Here is a 23,703-nt window from a genome sequence, read left to right as displayed (position 1 = left end):
GGCTCGATCTCAGGACCCTAAGATCTTGACCTGAGCCGAAGGCAGATGCTTAACTGACTGAGCCACCCAGGTGCCCTAAAATATTTTAAATATATATATATATATTTTTTTAAATATATATTTTTAAATTTCAAAGTATCACACACGAGGGTGTACATGTGTACAGTTTGAAAATGAGTAAGATGAACAGCTGTTTGCCACCATAGAGCTCAAGAAATAGAATATTACTAATGTCTTAGCATGTGTACCCTTTTCCACTTTTGAAAATTATTTAAAGAAGAGCCAGAATAAATGTCTCTCAGTAAATATGCCCAATTGACTAAATCTTGCTTTAATGTGGCCAATTTAAAAAATATATTTCAGCTACTCAGTTCTTTGTAAGATAGAATATCATTTTAGGATTGAAAAGCCTTCATAGATTTTTTTTTTTAAAGAACAGGAAAAACTGAAGAAGTACATTATAGTATAACTATTGTTTGCTTTTATGAGTTTGTTGAATCCAGAAAATCCTTAGCAACTTCTAATCCAAGGTACCAAAGGTGTTTAGGGACCAGAAAGATGTTTAAAACCTGGTCCCTACTGTCAAGTCTAATGAACCAGGACTTTCTGTATACGTAGCAAAATATTCAAATGTGTAGTTGTCTTTCTTGAGTTAAACGTCAATGACCATATTAATTTTCATATACATAAACTTTTTTGATTATTGCAAAGATACACATAATGAAGATTTTTCTTTCTTTTCTCTTTTGTTCCTCTTCACTCATTGATATGTAGTGCATTCATGTGGTCAAGTTTTTGGTCTTTTTAAAGATAATAATGAAGGCAACTGGATTAATATACTTGTGATGCAGAGGTATTCTCTTGGGCATTTTTTGATATATGAGAAAGTCACTTTACCAATTACTGTTATTGTAGCATCACAATAATTGGGTTAATTGCTGTTTACAGGTGATTTCTAGCTTGTCTCATGCCATAGGCAAGCAAAAGGAAAGGATAGAGCTGATGAGAACATTCTTCCACTGGCGAATTGGCCATGTTAAATGCAGACAGGATGTAAGTATGGAAACAAAATGGAAACTGACAGATTTTAGACTTCTGAACTCAAAAGGGTTTAGGATCACATTTTAGAGTTATTGTGAAAGCCAAAGAAAGATTTGTTTTCTAATAAATCAAAATGAATTTATAATTTAATGTTGCTCTTATTTCAAAGGATTTTAGTGTAGTTTGGGAAAAAATACCTCATATTTTGTAGACCAATTGATCTGTCGTTTCCTACTTCGTAGTAAGTTAGTAAGGATTATACTTGACTTATAGATGCCCTCTTCATGGAACCCCTTTAACAAATTTAATGTCAGATGTGATTATGTGGAGAAAGAATTTATAATCTTTAACATATCATATGCTTCTTATATTGTTTCTACTTCAGAAATGCCTGAATATATCCTCTTCATAAAGAGGCAGTACTGTATCAAACATTTGATCCTTAGAGAATCAAAGAAAGCTATGTCTATGTAGCTTCATAAAAATTATCTTTCCTTTATAATTTAAACTTGAACGTCTTTATTTTCATTAACTAAGAGCTGAATCAGTATAGCAGAGTAAATACAAACTAAAAATAATAAATTACTGTATCAGAAGTGGAAAAGTATGAGAACATATGTATATCCCACAAGAAGACAGTATAGAGACTCAAGAGTATAGAGGATTGATGTGTGTGTGTGTGTGTGTGTGTGTGTGTGTGTTTTATTTAATGCTCACGTGAGCCATAGAGTGATCTCTGTGTGTTTACTTCTAAGAGATTAATACTTAAGGAAAAGGCTGCTACTATCATGGAACAGGATTTCTCTTTAAAGGATATTTTCTAGTGCTTTCATTGTTTTTTATTAATCCCGGTAGATTAATTCTACACTAGTCATATTGAAAAGAGCTATTTAAATGAGAATGTCATATTTTGAAAGTGAAATAATGAGAATATGTTTAAATGTTAGTGAAATAGTTGAGACTGCCATCAGTTTTTGAATAGCTTTTTAAATTTAAGAAAATTGAAATTGGAACTACTTCTTGAAAAGAATTTAAATTCATTGATAAAAAGAAGACTGGCATATGCTTCCATCTGGAGCTCTTTAGCACTCTATGGTGGCAAAGCGTGTGAATTAAGTTAGCCTTGCTTATGGCGGCGGCCACCAGGATGAAGAGAAAGCAGTGGCACCTGAAGCAACAGGCACCACCCTCTCGGCCTTACAGCCACTCTCTCTCGTTCATCTTGGCCTGCTTTCAGCTAAAAGGTGCTACAGATTCGTAACTCCGAGGGCAAGTTACTCGTTTCCTTTCATTTGTTATTTTGTTTTGTTTTTTCCTCCTAACCTGATTGGTGGCATACAGCAGTGATGTAAGGATAAGAGCTTAGGTTCCGAAATGAGGCGAGGCTGGCTTTTCCCTTTCTACTTGGGTGACCTGGGCAGGTTACGTAACCTCTCTAAGCCTGTTCTGTCTGCAGATGAGAATAACGTGATCACACAGGCTTAGATGGTAATGTATGTACACTGCTTACCACAGGGTTACATTATGTTTTTTTTAGTATCCCTGCCAACGTATTTACCAGTCACTGTGTTTTTGAGGTTGTGTATTACTTTCATTTAGGTCTACGAAGGTAAACTAGCTGACCAGTACTTCCAGAGAACTTTACTGAAGAAGGTCTGGAAAGGCTGGCGGTCTGTAGCACAGAAGCAGTGGAAAGAGGTAGTAGAACGAGCTTGTCAAGCAAGAGCGGAACAAGTTTGTGTCCAGATTTCCAATGATTATGAAACCAGAGTTGCTGTGGTAAACTTCTTTTCATACTTTGACTTTCTTTTAATAAAAATTAAAAAAAAAACTGTTTATACTTAGGCAGAGTAACCCATTTCCAGTTCCATTTAGTGCCATGTAGGTTCAAATTAGACATCCTGGCAGAGAACACTAGCAAGTCAGACCTGCAGACTAACTTAACTCTGACCTCCAAATTTGTGTTGGCTCTCCTGCATGTACGTTTCCCTTGGAAATGTAAATCACCTATAGACCCTTATATTTCTAAGAAAGCATGCTTTCTTAAGATTCTTCATTTGGCCTTTATTGAGCCAAAAGTAAAGACCCAAAACAAAAATGTTTATCCTTATGTTAATTTAAGTAAATTATGTTCTGATAAGGTTGATGTAAAGCAGTTGCATATAAACTGAAGTTATTTTCCTATTGACTTTTAGTAATCAACATTGTTTCCAAAGGAAAATATTTGAGGCCCAAAATGAAATAAAAATGCAGTAGGCCTCTTAAAATCAAATAGTAAAAGAAAACCCTTTTTTCATCATTATAGCACTAAGTTCTTAACGTTAAAAATAAGATTCATTGTACAAATAATTTTTTGCAATTCAAAATGACATGCGAACAAAAAACAAAAAATGGCGGTCCCTTCAGATTTGGTCTATGGGATAGAGTGTTGTACTTAATGTCACTTTGCACTTTAAATTCTATAGATAACGTTTAAAAGGAAGGAAGGAAGGAGGAACAGGAAAGAAAGATTCTGTTAATAGTGCATTTAGGTATTTTTTTTCTGAAGAGATGAGAGTCTGTCTGTGGCTCTTAATGTATTTTGTTTAATATTCTACATAAGTTTTATGGTAAGAAATTACATATCTGTTTGGTATAATTAAAACACATCAGCAAGATTTGGTGGGACTGGCATGAAATTCCCCTTGTTTGAAACTTGATTTTATGGTTAGAAATGAAAATGGTTTTTTGATAGAGACAGTAGAGGTAAAATGCACCTTTTAAAATTAATTGAGATACATAGCAGAAGAGGTATGTGGTAAAGTGTTTTTAGTATTTCACATAAAATAACTTCAGAGCCTGACAAGATGGCCACACTGCCAATACCAGCAAGTACTCCTGCCACTACTCCAGCCCTGGCCCTGCCCCTGGCCCCAGCCCCAACACTGGCTCAGCTCTAGCCCTGGCACTGGTTCCAGCTCCCAGCGCTGGCTCCAGCCTCATCCCCAGACCCAGGGGCTAAAGCAGCTAGGACCATGGCTTGGATCCAGACCCGCAGTCCTCTTCCCTTCCCCCTGCCCCCCCCGCACCTCCCCCCCACAGCCATGTGGTCCAGCCACACCAGGTCATTTTGGCATCCATTGTGGAGAGCCATGATGCAATGGGGGCACTGCCCCAGTTATTGAGACCCTGCTGAGAACTGTTGCCAAGCATTCAACGGAAGTCACTAACAGCTTCTTTTCAGTACCTCCCAATGAGTCAGAAGATGAGGTAGCTGTTGACATGAAATTTGGTAAAGAACATGTATGAATTACATAAGAAAGTCTCCAAATGAGCTCATCCTGGGCCAGTACGGCGACAGGCCATGATGTTACAGAGTACCCTGTGCTGATACATGAGTACTATGGCAGGGTAGTCTCCATCCCCATTCACCTCATTGTGGATATGAGCCTCCATGAGCATCAAGGCCTAGGTCAGCACTTTAATGGGTATCCCTGGGAGTACCCTAGGGGTGATATTCACACCTCTGACAGTGAAATATTCATATTATGACACTGAACACATTGGAGTCAACCTGATCATGATGACCTGTTTGAGCCCCAACCAGGTGTTCACACTCTCAAGCAATCTGCAGCAAGTAGGAGGGGCATCGGTTCACATCCAGATGCCCTAAGCACAGGGTTGCAGTATACAGAGGATGTGCTGTCTCAAAAGGTGTCAGTTGACAGTACTATGGGCCGTTCCTTGAGGAGCCTGGTTAACCAAGTACCCAAGATAATTCCCAATGACTTTGACACCATGCTCAACAGCTACTTGGCCAATCTCATAGAGTCACAGATTACCGTCACTGAGAAACTTATAAGCCTGTGAATGGGCCCCAAGCAGCACTCCAGCCAGTCTGGGCCACCCTAGGACTCAGAATGGAGTGAAGTAGAATGGTTTCCTTGTGGTTTGGGTCACACTGAGTCAATCAACTCCTTGTGACTCTAAATAAACATAGCCTGCCTTTTGTAAAAAAATAAATAACTTCATAATGTAAGTCTGTTTTTTGAATTATTAATATCCTTCCGTGTGTCTCAAATCTTTTTCTTCTTTTTAAAAATTCCCCTTATTTAGTTATCTGGAGCTTTGGAAAATGCAAAAGCTGAGATTCAAAGAATGCAGCATGAAAAAGAGCACTTTGAAGATTCCATGAAGAAAGCTTTCATGAGGGGTGTGTGTGCATTAAATCTCGAAGCCATGACTATATTTCAAAACAGAGGTGATACAGGTTAGTATTTTGTATAAGGTTCTCCGCCTACTTTCAAAAAGGATTTGAGGAGATTTCAGTGATTGGTGTGGTCTGTAGTACTGATTTTCTGCAGTGACTATGTCTTATCCTGGTACTGGTATTTTTAACTTGATGGTGTCATATCTTTTTAAATCTGCCATGAAAATTCACCCAGTTTTGGTTACTTATGGTATCTTAGATCTGGTCAAGTAAACTGTCAAATCTTAAGTGTTTACGCTCAATGTTAAAATGATGTTTCGAATACCAAACATTATTTTAAGGCTCTTTTAGCTAATAATTGCAATGCTTTCAAGTACAAAATTTTCATTTATTTATTTATTTTTAAGTAGCCAAATTCCTTGCACCATTTTGTTGATTAAATATTTATCTAGTCATGGTTTCCCATTTTAAAAATTGCTTGTTTTCAATTTAAGAGAGACCTCAACTAAAACTAATTTTCAGCAAATAAAATATAGGCCTATGTACAGAAGTCAAGTAAAATACTTTTATTTCAAGAAAAGAAAAGTCCACGTTTTGGCTGGAATCTGTGTGGTTTATGTGGGTGTTTCTTCAGCAGGGTTTGGAATAGCACATGACTAGAGTCTTTGCCACTAATTTGGACCGAGGCCTATTTTCCTTAGTGGGTTTTAGTTTTCTTCTCTGAACAAAGAAAATAATATAAATCTTCCCTACCTGCTTCACAGAGGGTTCTTTTGGAAATGCAGTGAAGTATAATTGGAAGCTCTTTAAAAGACAAAACATACTTTGACATGTAAGATGATAGCAATGATATAATTATTGCTGTCTTGATTCAAGTCAGCCTGTTTTATGTAAATACATGAACATTTTTTGCAGTATATCCTCATATTAAATCATATTTGAGATTCGCAGTTTATTTATCAATGAGACAATTTCATTTTGTAATATCAACATTCCAGTACAGGGTGAATAACTTTTCTGTGGTTGTCATACCTTCATTTTAAAGCATCTTCAAACATTTATTATTTAAATTGTGTGTGTTGTTGATACTAGCAAGTTAAGGCAAATAACTTTTTTCTGAAGCAGTCATGGTGTATGGTCCCCATGTAGCTTAGAAATTTAGAATCCTAGAATCTCAGGCCAGAAAGTTTATCTTGCTTAATACCCAAAGGAGTACTTGATTTCTCCAATAAATGGTCTTTTAATTGAGTATCAACACTGCAAGCAAACTCACCACCACCAGTTGTAATTATTAGCAAGTTGTATATATTAAATTGAAGAATTTAAGTATCTACTTATAACAGACCTAGATTTCACAAGTTAAGTGACAAATTATACTTCCTACATTCAATTGTAAGAGACCTGTTTCTCATAACCTACAGAAGAAGGTTATGAATTGACTAGGATGGAGTGTTTTACCACCTTAATAACTTTACTGTCTTAAATTTTAAATTCAAATACAGCTTTCTCTCCTACAGGCAAATATCCAGAACAGGATTTGGAGAAAATGTATTCTGATAATTACACAACATGATTTGTTTTGCCCCTGTTGCTTTTAAATCTCCTTTTATCTGCAGCTAATGCCAAGTCCTGGGATCTTAACTGTGTGAGTGGCCTGGTGGTTTGTTTATCATCACACGGGGGATAAAAATGACAGGAGTAGTAAGACACACACTAGCAGTAGCGTTGGTAGAGCTACCATACCAAAAGCAAAAGTTCAATGTTAACTAATGCTAGGTTTGCTCTGTGATGTGTAACTTTGTGGCATTTCATTAACAGCTTTAAAAAAAATTTAATTCTCACAAGAAAAAAAATTACTTCTGGCCCTTCTTCCCCTAAAACAACTGTTTTTTATAACACAGTTTTTAATAATGTTCTATCTATCTTGTCATAACAGAATACTTGGTTTTTTGTGTGTCCTCTCTGCTGTCCATGATCTGCAGTGCATCTCATGCTGTGTAGTATCCTAAATCTTTAAAGATTAGAAATTAGAAGTTTCATGAAGAAGGCAAAATGTGACAATAAAAATGGCCTTTAAAATGGTACCTGCCAAATATTAAAGCAATTTTAGGAACAACAGAAAAATGCTTTACAGATGAAAAAACTTATCCCAGTTAAAACGAGAATAATTATTAACCTTACAGTGATTGGCCAAAAAGGAACTGCATAAATCAGCCCACATTAGGAAGAGTTAGTCAGCTACCTCTATTCCAGGGAATCCCAACGTGAGAACTCACCTTTGTACTGGCTCCACATCTAAGTCTGCCACCCACCTAAAAAGACACAATCAGAATCACTTGCTATCAAAAACATGTTAAAATTCTGTATGTGTGTTTTGTTTTTAAAGTAAAAGCAGTACTTTATATTGAATTAGTCCCTCTTCATCAAAGGATTTCAAAGGATCTATGCATTATAATCCTCATTAAACGTTGTTAATGAGGTACTATTACTCTGTTTTATATAAAGATAGCCTAAGAGAAGGACTTACACAGAAGCCCAAATTTCCAGTACAAAGAGGACAACATCAAAAACCATTTAAACGTAGGGCTATTTAACACCCTCTCTTCAGACATTCTGAAACATCTCAGTGACTGAATTTCCAAACCCTCACCCTGGTGTTAGATGCCACATAGATACAGACTTAAGTGGAAATTTTAATACTGGGGTGGGGGGGCGGAATCTAAATTTTGAAGAAACGCTTTGCTCTAGCTTCTGGAAGCCAATGTTACTCCTTTGATCTAAGGGTAAGGTTCATTTTTGAGAGAAGGTTACTATATAGGGTGTCACTAAAATCAGTTAAGTGTGCAAATATACCTTAATTCATGAGTTATATAATCTACTTGCAAGAACTGATTTCTTTTACAATGTTAAAAGTAAAAATTTTAGTGTTACTTACTGATTTATTATTGTGTGCTGAAAAATCAAGTTTAAAATATGTTGAGTTTGTTTGGATAGGAACAACAGATGGAAATGAGAGGGTATAGTGATACCAGAAAAAAAAATTCAACAGTTCTAAATACCAGGCCATCAATCAGGACAGTTGTATGAAATGATGCAAAAGGACATAAATCCTTAGATTGATTGTGACCATATTATTGTAATGGCTGTTTTGGCAATACATTTTACTCAGCTGATATCCTAGCTGAGTACACACTTGTTTTTATCTTTTACATAAGAGCAAATCTTCATTAGCTTTCACATATTGAAGAAAATGGTCTGAAGTCTTTAGTGGTTAGTGCTAACATTACCCAGTTAATAATGCTAAACATAGTATGCAATACATGACAAATTTCTACATTTTCTTTAGAACCAAAAGTTAGCTATTATGTATTTTCATTGTTGGGGGGCATGAAACGAATCTTAACCTGGAAGAATTTTAATGGAATTAATTTGTAATTTATAGGGATAGACTTCACAAATAGAAAAGAAGAGTATGGCCCTGGCGTTCAAGGCAAAGAACATTCTGCTCATTCGGATCCTCTGGCCCCTCCAGTGCCCCCAGTGGTTGCACTGCCACAGTCCCCGCCCCCAGCTGCCATGGGAGCGGCCGGGGCCGCTGCGTTTCCTTCCGCCGCTTCCATCCCGTCGGCTGGGGCTCCTTCCACTTCCTCTGCTCACCTTCCTGTTTCTGCAACCCTCGGCGCTGGGTCTACAGCGGCTGCTGCACCAGAAGAAATGGTTAGTACAGGGACTACAGGCGCCCACGTGGGGAAGGGGGCTCAAAACTTGCTCGTATATTGGAGACTTGGAACATAGAACCAACCTATTCTCTCATGGAGGAAAAGTCTGTATGGTATTTAGGCCCAGCCACAGAAAATATTTAATACATGAAGTAGCTAAAACAATTTTTTTTAAGATTTTATTTATTTAGAGAGAGAGAGAGAGTGAGAGAGCACGAGAGGGGGTAGGGTCAGAGGGAGAAGCAGGTTTCCCACGGAGCAGAGAGCCCCATGTGAGATTTGATCCCGGGACTCGGGGATCATGATCTGAGCCGAAGGCAGTCGCCCAACCAACTGAGCCACCCGTAGCTAGCTGAAAGTTCTATTATAGTAGTGATAATTAAAACAAAAATAAATTTTTTATATCACATTTTTCAAGAACTATTCAGGAAAATAGATTAGAGAAAGAGTTGATGACAGGGCGCCTGGGTGGCTCAGTCGTTAAGCGTCTGCCTTCGGCTCAGGTCATGGTGCCAGGGTCCTGGGATCATGCCCCGCATCGGGCTCCCTGCTCCGCGGGAAGCCTGCTTCTCCCTCTCCCACTCCCCCTGCTTGTGTTCCCTCTCTCGCTGTGTCCCTCTGTCAAATTTAAAAAAAAAAAAATCTTTAAAAAAAAAATAAAAGAGTTGATGACAGACTATTTTGAAGGGAACTCTAGTGCATATTTCGAAGGGCTTAGAAGATTAAGGGCTCCTTTGTATATTTTGTATTCAACTACAGCTTTGCCTTTTCCTGGATGTAGATATATCGTTAACACTACTCTGTAGTTACTCCGTCTTGATTTGATTAGGTTGTAATTCACGATTGGAATAAAGATGGAAGTAGTTTTTCCTAGTCACTGAGCTACTTGCAAGGGAAGTACATAGAGCATGGAACTGTTGAATGGGGATGGAGTATTTGTGTGAGAACTTGCCTGAAGGGAAATTAATCAAGCTAATTAATATGGAAGAGTTACAAAGCATGTCACGGTTCTGACTCCTGAGCCTCCTCTTGTTAAACCTGTATTCTTCAAACAGCGATTCTCAAAAGTGAAGGGAGTGGAGATACAGTCCAAACTCACTTCTGCAGGGCTTTTTTAAAAACAATGTATCCCCTTCCCTACAGGGGCTTGGGTTAGGCACAAAGGCTGTCTAGTTTTATAAAGCTCCTGAGGTGATTCTGATTTGCTTGTGTCCCTCTCCTGCTGGACCCTAACCACTTACCTGAGGGGACAGAAGATGGCAGAATAGGTTTTATGTCTTATGGCGCCCCTGGCAGACCCTCAGAAGCTGCCATTGCCCTGGACGGCTCTCTGGAGCTAAGGAAGGCATTGAGTCAGTCAACTGGTCATCTGGAGTAGTCCAGCCGACATGAATTTCTGCCTTTTGGAAGCTATTAACTTCAGGGAAAAATATGTTGAGATGTGATGCTTATCACGTTTGCTCTTGATTCAAAGAGGTTAAAAAATATAGCTGTTAAGAGAAATTTGAATGTGTGAGGGAGTTTTGACTTAGAAATAAGACACTAAAATTCAACTCTGACGTGTTCAGCTGTGTTTATTTTTCATGATTACACATTTTCAAGTGTGATCCTATACAGATGATCTCATTTAAGTAAACACAGTGAGTGTTTATTTAAATTTCTGGTTTGTCATTCATGTTGCATATTCAGATAATACACAGACCTGGATTTTTCAAAATTCCCTTCAAATATGACTACACCATTTGTACATCTGCATTTATATATAAACCTGAACATGCACAGGAAGAACTGAATGAATGAGTATGCTTACCACCCTATTTGTTACTTTTTTAAACCATTTGAGATAATTTTGAAGTCTTTGAAACCTGAAAAACACAATATTGTGTAGACAGCCCTTCCAGCTACATCCTCCTTCATTAATAGATACATTCAATTTTGTTCACATAAATACAGCCTTTAGGGCTAGGGGGAGAGGAAAATCAGAAGTAAATCACTCTAAGTATAATGCTAGTTTTCTTCCTTCCTTATATAATTATAGTCATCAGATTCAGATTCACCTCAAATGTGTCTTCTTGTTTTTAAAAAGAACCATAATAACAAAAGGAGGAACAAGAATATTAGTTGGCTAACTTACCTAATGTGAAACCATCATTGTTAGGACTAGGAAAGGAGAGATTTGTGAGGTAGGCCTGGTTACCTTTCTTTTCATTTTAATCACAGAGGCTTCCTAGGAACTATTCAAAACTTCTTCCAGTCTTAGTATTTTCAGTTGCTAAAAGGAGGTGTTTACAGAGAATAAACTGCAGAGCCTGGGAAACAAATAACTGGAGAAAGGAGGATTACCATCCTAGTAAAATAACACCTTCATCTGTAAAATTTTTAATTTCTGCAGACGTCCTCAATATGTTAAATAACATACCAGAATTTCATGGTGGAAAGCACTTTTCAAGAACTACATTAGGCAGTTACACAAGCACATATGTTGCAGTTCACAAGGCTGGACAATAGGTGGCACTTTATTTTTTCTAACTCCCAGTTGGAATAATTGAGGGGTTCCAGTTGGATTTTTAAACTCTTTAGTAAAGGTGCCCTCTTAACTTTCCTCTTCATCTGAATGGAAAGTGAGAGGGTGTCTTAGGCACCCAGCACTGCTTTCCTCATTTTACAAATGGAAACTGAGGTTTAGGGAGAGAAAGGGAATAACTTGCCTGTGGACACAAGCAGTAACAGAGCTGGAATTCAGACTTTGACAGTTTGGTCACAGAGCCCTGTTTCTTAACCGATAATCGGGTTTGTCTCCATGTCAAATATTAAGAAACAAATACTGAGGGGTTCCTGGGTGGCTCAGTCGTTTAGTGTCTGCCTTTGGCTTGGGTCATGGTCCCGGGGTCCTGGGATCGAGCCCTGCATCGGGCTCCTTGCTCAGCGAGGAGCCTGCTTCTCCCTCTCTCACTCCCCCTGCTTGTGTTCCCTCTCTCGCTGTATCTCTCTGTCAAAATAAATAAAAATCTTAAAAAAAAAACACACAAATACTGAGTTTTAAAAAATATGTCATTTCCCTTTGCTTTCTTAATCCTTTTGATTTTGTTGCATTTGTTGATATGGCATAAAATGCTAGAATTTCCATTTTAGGGCATTTTTTTAAGTCACTTAAGCTGATAAATTTAATGAGATCCAACATGACTGGGACGAGTAAGTGGTCATTTAGTCAAAAGGTCAGTTTAAAAAAGTTAAAGCAGGAAATTTTTAAAAATTATATATACATATATTACATACCATTTTATGTTCAAACATAAGTGTATATATTAATTTGCTAGTGTAGCTGAACTGAGTATGGGTTCACAGATTGTAATTAAGCCATCTTTTTTATATAAGCTACACTCAGTGGACTATTTTTTCTGTAATTTCCAGTTTCACTTTTTGTAAAGTAAAGCAAGAACCTAACAAAACTTGCAACGCAATCTGATTATAGAACAAACCATTTGAAAACAAAAAGCAGACCTGGTAAACATGCAAGTCAATTAAGACAACTATTTCAAAGAAGTGTATAGAGGTTCCTTTTTAGTCTTTATTTCTTTACTGGAGTATGTATTTCCATCTTACTGAAGGCATTTTATTTTATTTTTTTAAAGATTTTGTGTATTTCAGAGAGCAAGAGCACGAACCAGGGGGAGGGGCAAAGGGAGAGGGAGAAGCAGACTCTCTGCTGAGTAGGGAGTCCCACTATGCTTAACCCACTGAGCCATCCGGGCACCCCCTGTTGAAGGCATTTTAAAGCAATTCTCAACTGGTTGGGTGAAGGTTATCAGCCATGGGCATTTTCCCAACTACTCTAGTTTTTCTCATTCCACATGTCTCCCTCTCAAAACTTACATAGTTTTTCGTTCATTCCTTCATCCTCCAAGTAAGAACAGCTGTTATAGTTGGGAGTGTTTACACCCCTCAAATGTGACTGGGCAGGAATAAGGTTACCAGCTTAATTGTACTTCAGTTTTCAATTTTTCATAAAAATACTCTTACCGGCACATTTTATATTTTACATTTTAAAATGGTTTTTAAAACTCTTCAGCAGTTTATAAAGTCTTTTTTATACCTTCTTTTAATAAGAAATAGGATAAAGTTTCCCTAAGGTCAAAAGCATGAATTTAGTCCACAAAAACATATTGGTAAATATTTTAGGATCAGAGTTTTGGTTTCTTAAATTCATAAGACCCACAAAAACTTAGTTTAAATAGCCAAATAGTTTCTACATTATTATAGTGAGAAACAGTTGTCTAAACATCTCTCCCTAAATTCTATTAGCTGTTTCTCCTATTTACCTTTTTTTCCCTAAATAATATGCTCATATCATCATTTCCACATGCATCAGTTTCAGACATTATCTGTTGGACTTTTTATTATGGATGAAAGAATTTGGCCTTTTTATACCACCTTATTTCTTCCCTTCCCCTCCCTCATCCACCGTATGAATGTATGTATGTATTTGAGAGAGAGAAAGCATGTGAGCAGGGGGAGGGGAAGAAGGAGATAGAGAATCTTCAGCAGGCTCCACGCTCAGCACAAAGCTGGACTTGGAGCTCAATCTCACAACCCTGAGATCATAACCTGAGCCAAAATCAAAAGTCGGATGCTGAACCAACTGAGTCACCCAGGCGCTCCTCCACTTTATATATTTAGATACAGATATTCCAGCTTTGCATTGTTAAAATTTATGATGACTATGTAAATATGGCTAAGCTACAAATGTATACTATGCCTACATTTCCTTTCTAGTACAATTTTTTGTTCCTGGAACTGATTCCTTCATTTTTCTTTGCTTGGTTTTCTGTGCGACTGTAATTAAGTCTCAAATCCAAACTCTCCAAGGATTTACAAAACCTCACTGAGTGCTATTTTCCTAGAGTCCTCCCGACACATCAATATTCTATCATTTTAATTTTCCCAGAGACATTTCTCATGGAATCCACTATCTTCTTTCAATATACAGCTGTGACCATCTGTAGCTAGATGCAGATATGTAAAGAACTTCAGTGAATGAAACCTCAGATGGACTAGAACAATGAGGAAAGATCACTATTTAATAATGCTTTTGGAAAAACTATCGTTAGAGGGAAAATTAATTTAGATTCATAATTCACACTGAAATTTCAAATGTTTTAGTAAGTTGAACCCAAATAAATAAATGTTAGAAGAGTATAATTACCACAGCTGTCCAAAGCAGGCTGCTTGATTCAATTATGGAAGAAATTAATGATAAAATAAGCTATAATTTTTTAAATTTATGTGCATTGAAAAATAAAACAGATAAAATGAAATAGGGAAAATTCTATTAGATAAGTATCTGTATCAGGAGCAATTAAACATTCATCAGGAGCAATTAGACATTTTTGAGAGCAATATCCGTTCCTGGCAAGTAATTAAAGAACATGGATAGTTGACAAAATGAACTGCAAATATGAAAAATTAATAAGGGGGCTCCTGGGTGGCTCAGTCATTAAGCGTCTGCCTTCAGCTCAGGTCATGATCCCAGGGTCCTGGGATCGAGGCCCGCGTTGGGCTCCCTGCTCAGCAGGAAGCCTGCTTCTCCCTCTCCCTCTGCCTGCCGCTACCCCTGCTTGTTTGTGTTCCCTCTCTCGCTGTGTCTCTCTCTCTCTCAAATAAATAAATAAAATCTTGAAAAAAAATTAATAAGGAACCACAAATTAAATCAAATATATATGTTATTCCTGATAGAAATATAATCTTTCTGGAGTATCATCCAGCAGTAAGTAACAAAAGCTGTAAAAGCTGGCATTACCTTTTGATATCATCATCTCATTTTTGCAAAATGTTCTATAGAAATAACTCAAAAGGGGAATCCTCATTTACAAAAATTTGTTTCCTATTAAAATAGGGAAAGAACTGAGTTAGATAAACCTCAGTTTGTTGGTTATTAAAACCTCTCATTAAAAATTATAGCAGGTCTTCTTCTTGAGAAAAAGTATATTAACAAAGCAATAAAAAAGAACACAAAAGCATATGTCTAATGAGAAGCATATGTGTAAAATTAATTATACATAAGGATCAAAAGTGTTCATAAAACAATAATGGTTGCCAAGGGTGGTTGAGGAAGGGAAACGGATACGATTCTAAAGAGTCACAAGAGGGAGACTGTGGTGCTAGAATAGTTCTGTGTCTTGATTACGGTGATAGTTACAGTAATCTAGACGTGATAAAAATGACACGGATCAAGACTGTTGAATCACAGACCTGTATCTCTGAAACAAATAATACATTATATGTTAAAAAAAAAAAAAAGAAGGGCGCCTGGGTGGCTCAGTTGGTTAAACGACTGCCTTCGGCTCAGGTCATGATCCCGGAGTCCTGGGATCGAGTCCCGCATCGGGCTTTCTGCTCGACGAAGAGCCTGCTTCTCCCTCTGACCCTCTCCCCTCTCATGTACTCTCTCTCTCATTCTCACTCTCTCAAATAAATAAATCTTTAAAAAAAAAAAAAGAAGAAGATAGTAGGAAGGGAAAAATGAAGGAGGGGAATCAGAGGGGGAGACGAACCATGAGAGACTGTGGACTCTGAGAAACAAACTGAGGGTTCTAGAGGGGTGGGGGGTGGGGGGATGGGTTAGCCTGGTGATGGTATTAAAGAGGGCACGTTCTGTGTGGAACACTGGGTGTCATATGCAAAGAATGAATCATGGAACACTACATCCAAAACTAATGACGTAAAGTATAGTGACTAACATAACATAATAAAATAAAGTTAAAAAAATAAAATAAACTGCTAATCAGCACCAAAAAAAGAATGACATGGATCTATAATACCAAGGCATTATACCCATGGCAGCTTCTTGGCTTTGACATCATAATTATACTATACTTATATAAGATGTAATCATAGCAGGAAACCCGGTAAGGAATTCACAGGACCTCTCTATACTATCTTTGCAACTTCCTATGAATCTATCTATTTCAGAATAAAGAACTTTTTTAAAAGTTTGCAGGAAAAAAATAAATAAAAATAAATAAATAAAAAGTTTGCAAGATCCTATAAAATGGTCGGTACACCCAGGGTTAAAGGGATGTTTTGGGGTGCTTGGTTCTTTGTTCTGCTTTTTGTCTCATTGTTTTAAGTTTATTTTTTCCATCTTACAGTTGGTTAATATACAGTTATTTTTTAAGTGCCTATGTATTTCCTTCATAAGTTATAGAAGCAAAAGTACTATATATTTTACCATGAAATTTCTACCAGTTGGGTATTTTTTTTTTTTTTTTTTTTTTAGTATGTGCCCAGAGTTGTGACATCTGCACAACAGAAAGCTGGAAGAACAATTACAGCCCGGATCACAGGGAGATGTGATTTTGCCTCAAAAAACAGAATTAGTAGCAGCTTAGCTATAATGGGAGTTTCTCCTCCCATGAGCTCAGTTGTTGTGGAAAAACATCATCCAGTCACAGTGGTGAGTACATATTTGATGACCTTTGTCAAAAAAATTTTTTCCTCAGAGTTTATAGACTAATAAACACTTAAGCTACATGTTGAGAAGATGAAAATTCATGATGACTCCTACTTGTTTTACCTTTTATTATGATACTTTGTATACTTACAATTATCAAACCTGTTCTGAATCTCCCTTAACTCTTTTAGGAAATTAATTTCAGAAACACTGTTTCTTCTCAACAGTGTAAAAATTATCAACACAAAAAGTAATCCACTGTGTTGGTGACCAAAAGAAATATACAAATGATTTCTCATTAATTTAAAAAGAAGAGACAAAAGCTGTTTACTCATTACCTGCTGTTCATGTAGCAGGTATTTGATTATAAGAAGCACTTCCCTGTTTTTATAGTCTTTAATTTTTGCTTTTTTTTTAAGTCTTCCCCTTTTTTCTTTTTTTTTAAAGATTTTATTTATTTGAGAGAGAGAATGAGAGAGAGAGAGAGCATGAGGCGGGGAGGGTCAGAGGGAGAAGCAGACTCCCCGCTGAGCAGGGAGCCCGACGCGGGACTCGATCCCGGGACTCCGGGATCATGACCTGAGCCGAAGGCAGTCGCTTAACCAACTGAGCCACCCAGGCGCCCTTCTGCCCCTTTTTTCAATACAACTTTCAGCATATTTGTAGTTTGGGAAAAAATTCAAGTTGCAGTAAATTCACATGATATAAAAGACAATACCTGGAATTTAAGCAAAAATAAACAAAAAAGCCTGAGTTAGTATCTCAGTTTTGCTACTTACTTAAGCCTTTGTGATCATAACACAAATCAAGTAAAATATTTGAGCTTCCATTTCCTGTTGTGTAAAATGGGAGTGTAAAGAGTACTTAGCTCCTAGAGTTATTTTCTGGATTCAGGATTAAATGAGATAATGTGAAAATTGAATGAGATATACTAAAAAAAAAAAAAAAAGCACTTTATAAATTGTAAAACCACAAGCAGATTTAACTTAATAAAAATTACTAGAGAAAGGTACATGGGATACCTCTGTATTATTTCTTAACATTGCATATGAATCAACAATGGTCTCAAAAAGTTTTAACTTTCGAAAGTTACAAGATCACATCCTTAAAGAGAAACAAGAATTGACTTTAAAAGAGAATGCCCCCTATATAAATTTTCAGTGTTAGACAACACTCCTGTCTACTTAATATGTCAAAATATTAGCAAAAATATATGTGAAATGATTTTACATCCTTTTCTTTCTGGCAGTAGATGATTGCTAGATGATTAAGAGGAGCTGGAGTGTTTAAATTTAGCCTCAGGTAAAGAATGACCACAGTGAAGTGGAGACTGACACAGAGGCACCAAGTCCAGATGGAGGGTATGGAGGGTGGAGGAGTATCAGCCTTCAGAGGTTGCAAAGACTCAGAAAGTCCTTAAGTGACTTCTCAATACATGTTTGAATATGCGAGATTTGGTATCAGAAATAAGAAATGAACTCATTTCTATTTTTATCAGCACATATGTGTATAGAGAGGGAGAGGGACTGTCCATTTGTAAGATAAAGAAGGCATAAAGAGATCACATAATATGCTTAATTTTAACTTAGGCAGCCTTTTGTTTTTGTACTAATGATAAGAATTCATATTCCAAAGGAAAAAAAAAAAAAAACAACACAAGGAAATAAAGACTTACAACCCCTGTTTCTGAGATTTACCTCCCCAGCTGCCCTTTGCTAATTCAGTATATATAGTACTTCTCGTACTTCTCTAGTAATTGGTCGTGAACGAGACAGCCAGAAACTGCTTCATGATTACCTAATTGGGATTATATAACAGACACTGTGGCAGTCCTCTGTACTACTTTTCTTTTTTTTAAAGATTTTATTTATTTGGCAGAGACAGACACAGCGAGAGAGGGAACACAAGCAGGGGGAGTGGGAGAGGGAGAAGCAGGCTTCCCGCCGAGCAGGGAGCCTGATGTGGGGCTCCGTCCCAGGGCCCTGGGATCATGACCTGAGCCGAAGGCAGACGCTTAACGACTGAGCCAACCAGGTGCCCCTGTACTACTTTTCATTTTATCCCCAAAATTAAGACCTGTAACTACCAGAAACAGTTACTAATAAACCAGTAGTCAGATTTCTGACACTTTAGCCCCATCTGCTGGATAATTGCTTGTTCCTAGTGCTACTTCATTTTCTGCCATATTTCTGGAGATCATGAAACCAGTGGTAAGGTGAATCTGTTTCTGCATTTCCTCTTGCCCATCCTCCCCAAGGAGAAATAGCTCTTTTAACAGGGTCAGATTAGGTTGTTAGCAACTAAATTTTCATAGTAGTTGGAAGAATCTCCTCCATCTGTAATGGTTATCCATTTATCTCTGTACAATGAAACATTTATATAAAATAGTTTTAAGACAGGAAATTATTTTTCCATTTCTTTAAAGAGGAACTCTTAAAGCAGGATCTGTCATGAAGACCTTTGTTGTAAGAGTTTTCATTATTTTTTTTAAGTAAAGTGTTTTTAAAATATCCAGTGAATGTTTTGATCAAATATATATAATTCTACTTCAAGTATTTTAAAGATGACTTTTCTAAGTGAACGACCCAACTAGGAATGTACATGTACTACTCAGTGACGTGGACTGAGACCTGGATAACAGGTCCCACTTCTGCCTACTGAGAAGCTGTATCCAGTATAATATAGGAAATCCTTGTACTTGTACATTTTACACATACGAATGCATGTAATATCTACTTGTATAGATGAAGTGAAGTCGGTTGCGCACTGACTAATGCTTTGGTGCCTGGGTCCAAGATGTTCCCCTGAGCTCTGAGATGGTATGGGCATCCTCCTCTTGAGATTTGTCCTCAGCGTCTAATTATTTGTATAGAAAGTTGTAATCCACAGTAAGGAGCACCAGGCTTCTGGAAATATCTCCTCTTGTATAATCATAAAAGGTTTAGTCAGCTCCCAGGTGAACCAGGTTGAAATACGAGAGATGTGCTTTACTCGGTTTGAAGCAAGGACCAGGCAGGATTCCTCAGAGCTTTCCCATGTTCCCTGAGATTGAACTCCATTTGTTAACAGATACAGGGAGAAGAAAATTGATTGGAGTGAAGGGAGGGAGGGCTTGGGGCTGACCCTTCTCCCAAACACCATAAAGTCCATTTCTGTACTTGGCCTCTGTAAACATTACAAGATTCCACTGGAGTCCTCTTTGAGGAATGACTTCCATGGCTTTTTTTGTGATCCCCTGGAATATAGCTCTGATACTGAATTGTGGGTATTGAGCACATCAGTCTAACTTACGGATTAAGGACCACATCTTATTTGTTTTAATGGCTGCTTCACCAGCTTACCGCATGTATCTACTGGATGCTTAACAGATACTAGTTTGGTTAAATTATATATAATGAAATGGTATTTAATAGGTGTAATTTTATGGGATTGTTAAAGCATATTTTTACCTTTTCAGCAAACCATTCCTCAAGCTGCTGCAGCAAAATATCCCCGGACGATTCATCCTGAAAGTACCTCAGCTTCTAGATCCCTTGGAACCAGGTCAACTCACACCCAGTCTCTCACAAGCATTCATTCCATAAAAGTGGTTGACTAAAATGAATATGCACATATTGAGATTTTTTAATTCTTCTGGTTTTACCAAGAATTAGAAGTCTCTAGTTGTTAAAATTTCATATTCTCAGAACATCATAGATATATCATGTTCATCTTTTCAAAATTACAAGAGACTTTTTCAAGCCATACCATCCTTTGTAACTATATGTAGGATTATTTTAATTTTAATGTTATTTTTTTTAATTTAAGCAATTAAGTAAAACTTTTTTAAATTAAAAAATGACTTAATTTTTTAATAGGTTCAGCCTGTCACTGATTACACCATAAGAGTATATAAATTCTGTTTTCTCAACGTTATTTCCAAAAGGCTAAATCATTTCCAGTGTTACTGAGTAAACTTTGAGAACTTTACTAAAAATATTAAAACTAACAGAAAAATTAAGGTATTTTTATTTTAAAATTTTAAAAAAGTAATAATGATACTTTAATACAAAGTTTTTGTGATGGTAGTGTATTAGTCTTCATTTTCCTCAGACTATTACAATTAAAAATGGGAATTGGTGAGACCTGTGAATAATTTTAATGTTAAAAGGGAAAGATTTTTTTTTACTAGCACAAAAAGAGAGACACAAACATCAAAAAAAATTTCCTCTTGGATTGATCCTGTTTCTTTTTTTTTTATGTAGTTTGTTTGTTTGTTTATTTATTTATTTATTTTATGTTCAGTTAGCCAACATATAGATCCTATTTCTGATGTTCTTTCTTGCCCTTCTGAAACTGTATGGCATTAAACCCTTTTTCTCTCTGAACATCTAAACATCGCCCTGTGGGGGAAGGTATAGCACTGGGCAACTCAGCAAACCTTCTAGGCCTGGGCAGAGACTTTTCCGTAGAAGAAACTGTCTGGGTAAAAGTGGTTGAGGAAATCAAGACCAGGCTTCTAATGGCTTTATTGCTGGCTGACTGGGTTATCTTGGGCCAGACATTTAATTTCGTGAATCTTAGGATTACATCTGTGAAACAGTGAGCTGGACCTACCCCTCCTATTTCACGAAGTACTTTGGGTTACATAAAAACAAGTCCATTCTAAAGAATCTGTCCAGAGCCTCAATTTTCGTATCTTTGACAGAATTGGATGGACTTACTTAGAAACCTCTTTTATTTTGAACATGATCTAGTTCTATGCTCTAACTTTATTATAGGAAATAGTTTCTCTTACTGCCTCACGTTGTAATAGAACATGAGAATAAATGGGAGATAGGCAAATATCCTGTTTTCTAAAGGGCACACCAAGGCTTCTCTGTACTTTTCTGAACTAAAGAATCAGCGTATTAGACCCTTCTTATGCAGCACTGTTCTGAATTCTGGCCCAGCTACCACTGTGGCAAACAGCTCCTCAGGGGTTTCAACAAACACAAACCAACAGCGCCTCTTGTGCTACCCATACCTCGGCCACACTCTTCTCTAGACTTCACCATGCACTCTGAGTGAAGCACAACAGACCACAGGCTCCATTTGGAGCCTACTCATATGCAGCCCGGAATTAACACCCCATTGTGGTAACAGATCAATTCTTCCTTTCTCCCCTGTATGAACTGCACTGAGGTGTACTGGTCCATCCCATCTCTCAGAGTACCCTGGAAGCCACCAAGTGGTGGCCAATTTGGTATTTCACCCTGGTCTGGGCTCTCCCTCCTTTCTCATCTCACTCCCTTTTTCCCTCTTGCTTCCTTGGATTTGCACTCCTAAGAAACAGCTACTCGTAGACTTTGGTCTCAAGCTCTGCTTTTTGAAGAACCTAGATGACAATTAGGAATGGTTTTCAGTATCCAAGCCATAACCATATGGGCAAACTAAAGGGAATATTATGAATATTGAAATTAAGAATATCATAAGCATCTTTTTAAACTTTAAGCTCTAGAAATTGTATATTGTCCAAAGCAGAATCAAATAATTAGTGTTAGCCTAATTTAACATAAACACCACAATTAAAACACTTATACAGTAAGTGTGTATTCTATTTGTTTACTTTTGGGTTAAGAGGTTACTCAGATTTTGGAAGAGGGAGTAAGTAGCATGGTCAGTGGAAACCAGGCATATTGAAGAACAGATCGGGGTGGGGGGGGGTGTGCCTGGGTGGCTCAGTTGTTAGGCGTCTGCCTTCGGCTCAGGTCATGATCCCAGGGTCCTGGGATCAAGCCCCGCATCGGGCTCCCTGCTCGGCGGGAAGCCTGCTTCTCCCTCTCCCACTCCCCCTGCTTGTGTTCCCTCTCTCGCTGTGTCTCTCGCTGTCAGATAAATAAAATCTTTAAAAACAAAAAAAACAACAGATGGGAACAAGACTTTTCACTGAATACCTTTTTCTTAAAACTTTTTGCCTGTGTGAACATACTACCTATTTTAAACATAAACGTAAGTGGGCCATTTACAATCAGCATGAGACAAAGATGTAAAACTATAAATTCATGATAGAATAACTATACTGATACTGCTCATGATTTTATCTCTGGCCTTGAAGAATTAAGCGTCAGAATTTGAGAATGGAGAGCCTTAAATTATAATGAACAGGTGCACATAAACTGATACGAGTTGATACTTGATTTCATATTTATTTCATAACTTTCTCAGATTATAAAAATACTACATGCTGACTGTCAAAAAAAACCTGGAAAGTACCAAAAAGTACAAAGAAAATGAAAATCACCTGTAATTACATCACCAAGAGATTAAAAAAACAACAAACATTGGTGTAATCACTTCTGGTCTTTTCTAAGCAATATACTACACATGTGTGTTATTTAAAGCCAACAGTAACTGTAAATTTCCAAAACTATTTCTTCTCACTGAAGAGAAATAACGAACAGTGGATGATTTCAATACTGTGAGCATGAGATTAGACATTTAACAGGCATTCAACCTTCATCTCCAATGCTGTGGAAGAGAGAGACACTCCCCCATTTTATAAAGAAGGCAACTGAAGATCTGAGAACTTGAGTATTAGTATGCCCAAAGGCTCACAGTTAAGAAGTGGCAAACCCTAATTAAAACCATGTCTGTCTATTCTAAATCCCTTGGTTTTTTCATATACCAGGATGCTGCTCCTACCAACATTAAAAAAAAAAAGTGGTGTGCAAAACCTAGATTATGCTATCACATATGTTGTATCAAATGGCAGAAATGCAAAAATCATATGCAATTTGCTTTAAGTAAAAGTAAAAAAAAAACTTCTGACCTTTCATTTCAGTAGTTGGAAAGTACTAATACCATTTTTTCATCCGGTAGAGCTTCTTGTCATCACCACTGTCACAGCTGAAAGGAAAATCAATACTACTGCTAGAATTTTATGGCATTAACTGAATTTAAAGGATGGTGCTGAGTGGAATATTAAATATAATTTCTTTAGGCATTTATGAAACTGCACATTTTTGGACTTTGAGTTAGTTTCATTTTTGAATTGACAGATCTTTTCTGGAAAAAATAGGATAACATTTATTATTAACAGCTAATATTTATTAAGCACTTGCTATGTGGCAGGCACTATGACTCAATCCCACAACAACCTTCGACAGACAATTTTCTAGTTAGTAAAGGAGAACACTGGCACAGTGAGGTTGGAGAACTTGCTCAAGATCACACTGCCATCAGCCCTAGAGGTCAGGGACGGGCCCACACTGCCTTGCTCCCGAGCACATCCCTGCACCACTTCAGGGGAGTGCCTCTTACTCTCCCCTGAGAATTCGTACAGG

The 23,703-nt window shown here is 37.2% G+C and overlaps 2 protein-coding genes and 1 pseudogene across 7 annotated transcripts in view; 2 read left to right on the top strand and 1 right to left on the bottom strand.

The window, feature by feature from the left end:
• Positions 1–22,192, top strand: part of POC5 (POC5 centriolar protein) — a 39,590-nt gene extending 17,398 nt beyond the window's left edge. For all 6 annotated transcript variants that reach the window (XM_027606775.2, XM_027606780.2, XM_027606774.2 and 3 more), the window contains 6 exons: positions 949–1,053; positions 2,641–2,820; positions 5,137–5,290; positions 8,673–8,947; positions 16,226–16,402; positions 19,857–22,192. In XM_027606775.2, coding sequence (XP_027462576.2) covers positions 949–1,053; positions 2,641–2,820; positions 5,137–5,290; positions 8,673–8,947; positions 16,226–16,402; positions 19,857–19,997 — 1,032 coding nt within the window. In that variant the 3' untranslated portion in view covers positions 19,998–22,192. The remainder of the gene's footprint in view (positions 1–948; positions 1,054–2,640; positions 2,821–5,136; positions 5,291–8,672; positions 8,948–16,225; positions 16,403–19,856) is intronic.
• Positions 3,888–4,890, top strand: LOC113929187 (annotated as a pseudogene).
• A 1,114-nt stretch (positions 22,193–23,306) lies between the features above and the next one.
• The window catches only part of ANKDD1B (ankyrin repeat and death domain containing 1B), a 66,052-nt gene continuing 65,655 nt past the window's right edge, over positions 23,307–23,703 (bottom strand). Inside the window, 1 exon segment of the mRNA XM_027604413.1 lies at positions 23,307–23,425. Coding sequence (XP_027460214.1) covers positions 23,307–23,425 — 119 coding nt within the window.

The sequence above is a fragment of the Zalophus californianus genome, chromosome 5, assembly GCF_009762305.2.
Source record: "Zalophus californianus isolate mZalCal1 chromosome 5, mZalCal1.pri.v2, whole genome shotgun sequence".
Taxonomy (NCBI): domain Eukaryota; kingdom Metazoa; phylum Chordata; class Mammalia; order Carnivora; family Otariidae; genus Zalophus; species Zalophus californianus.
This window is presented reverse-complemented; position numbering and strand designations above follow the sequence as displayed.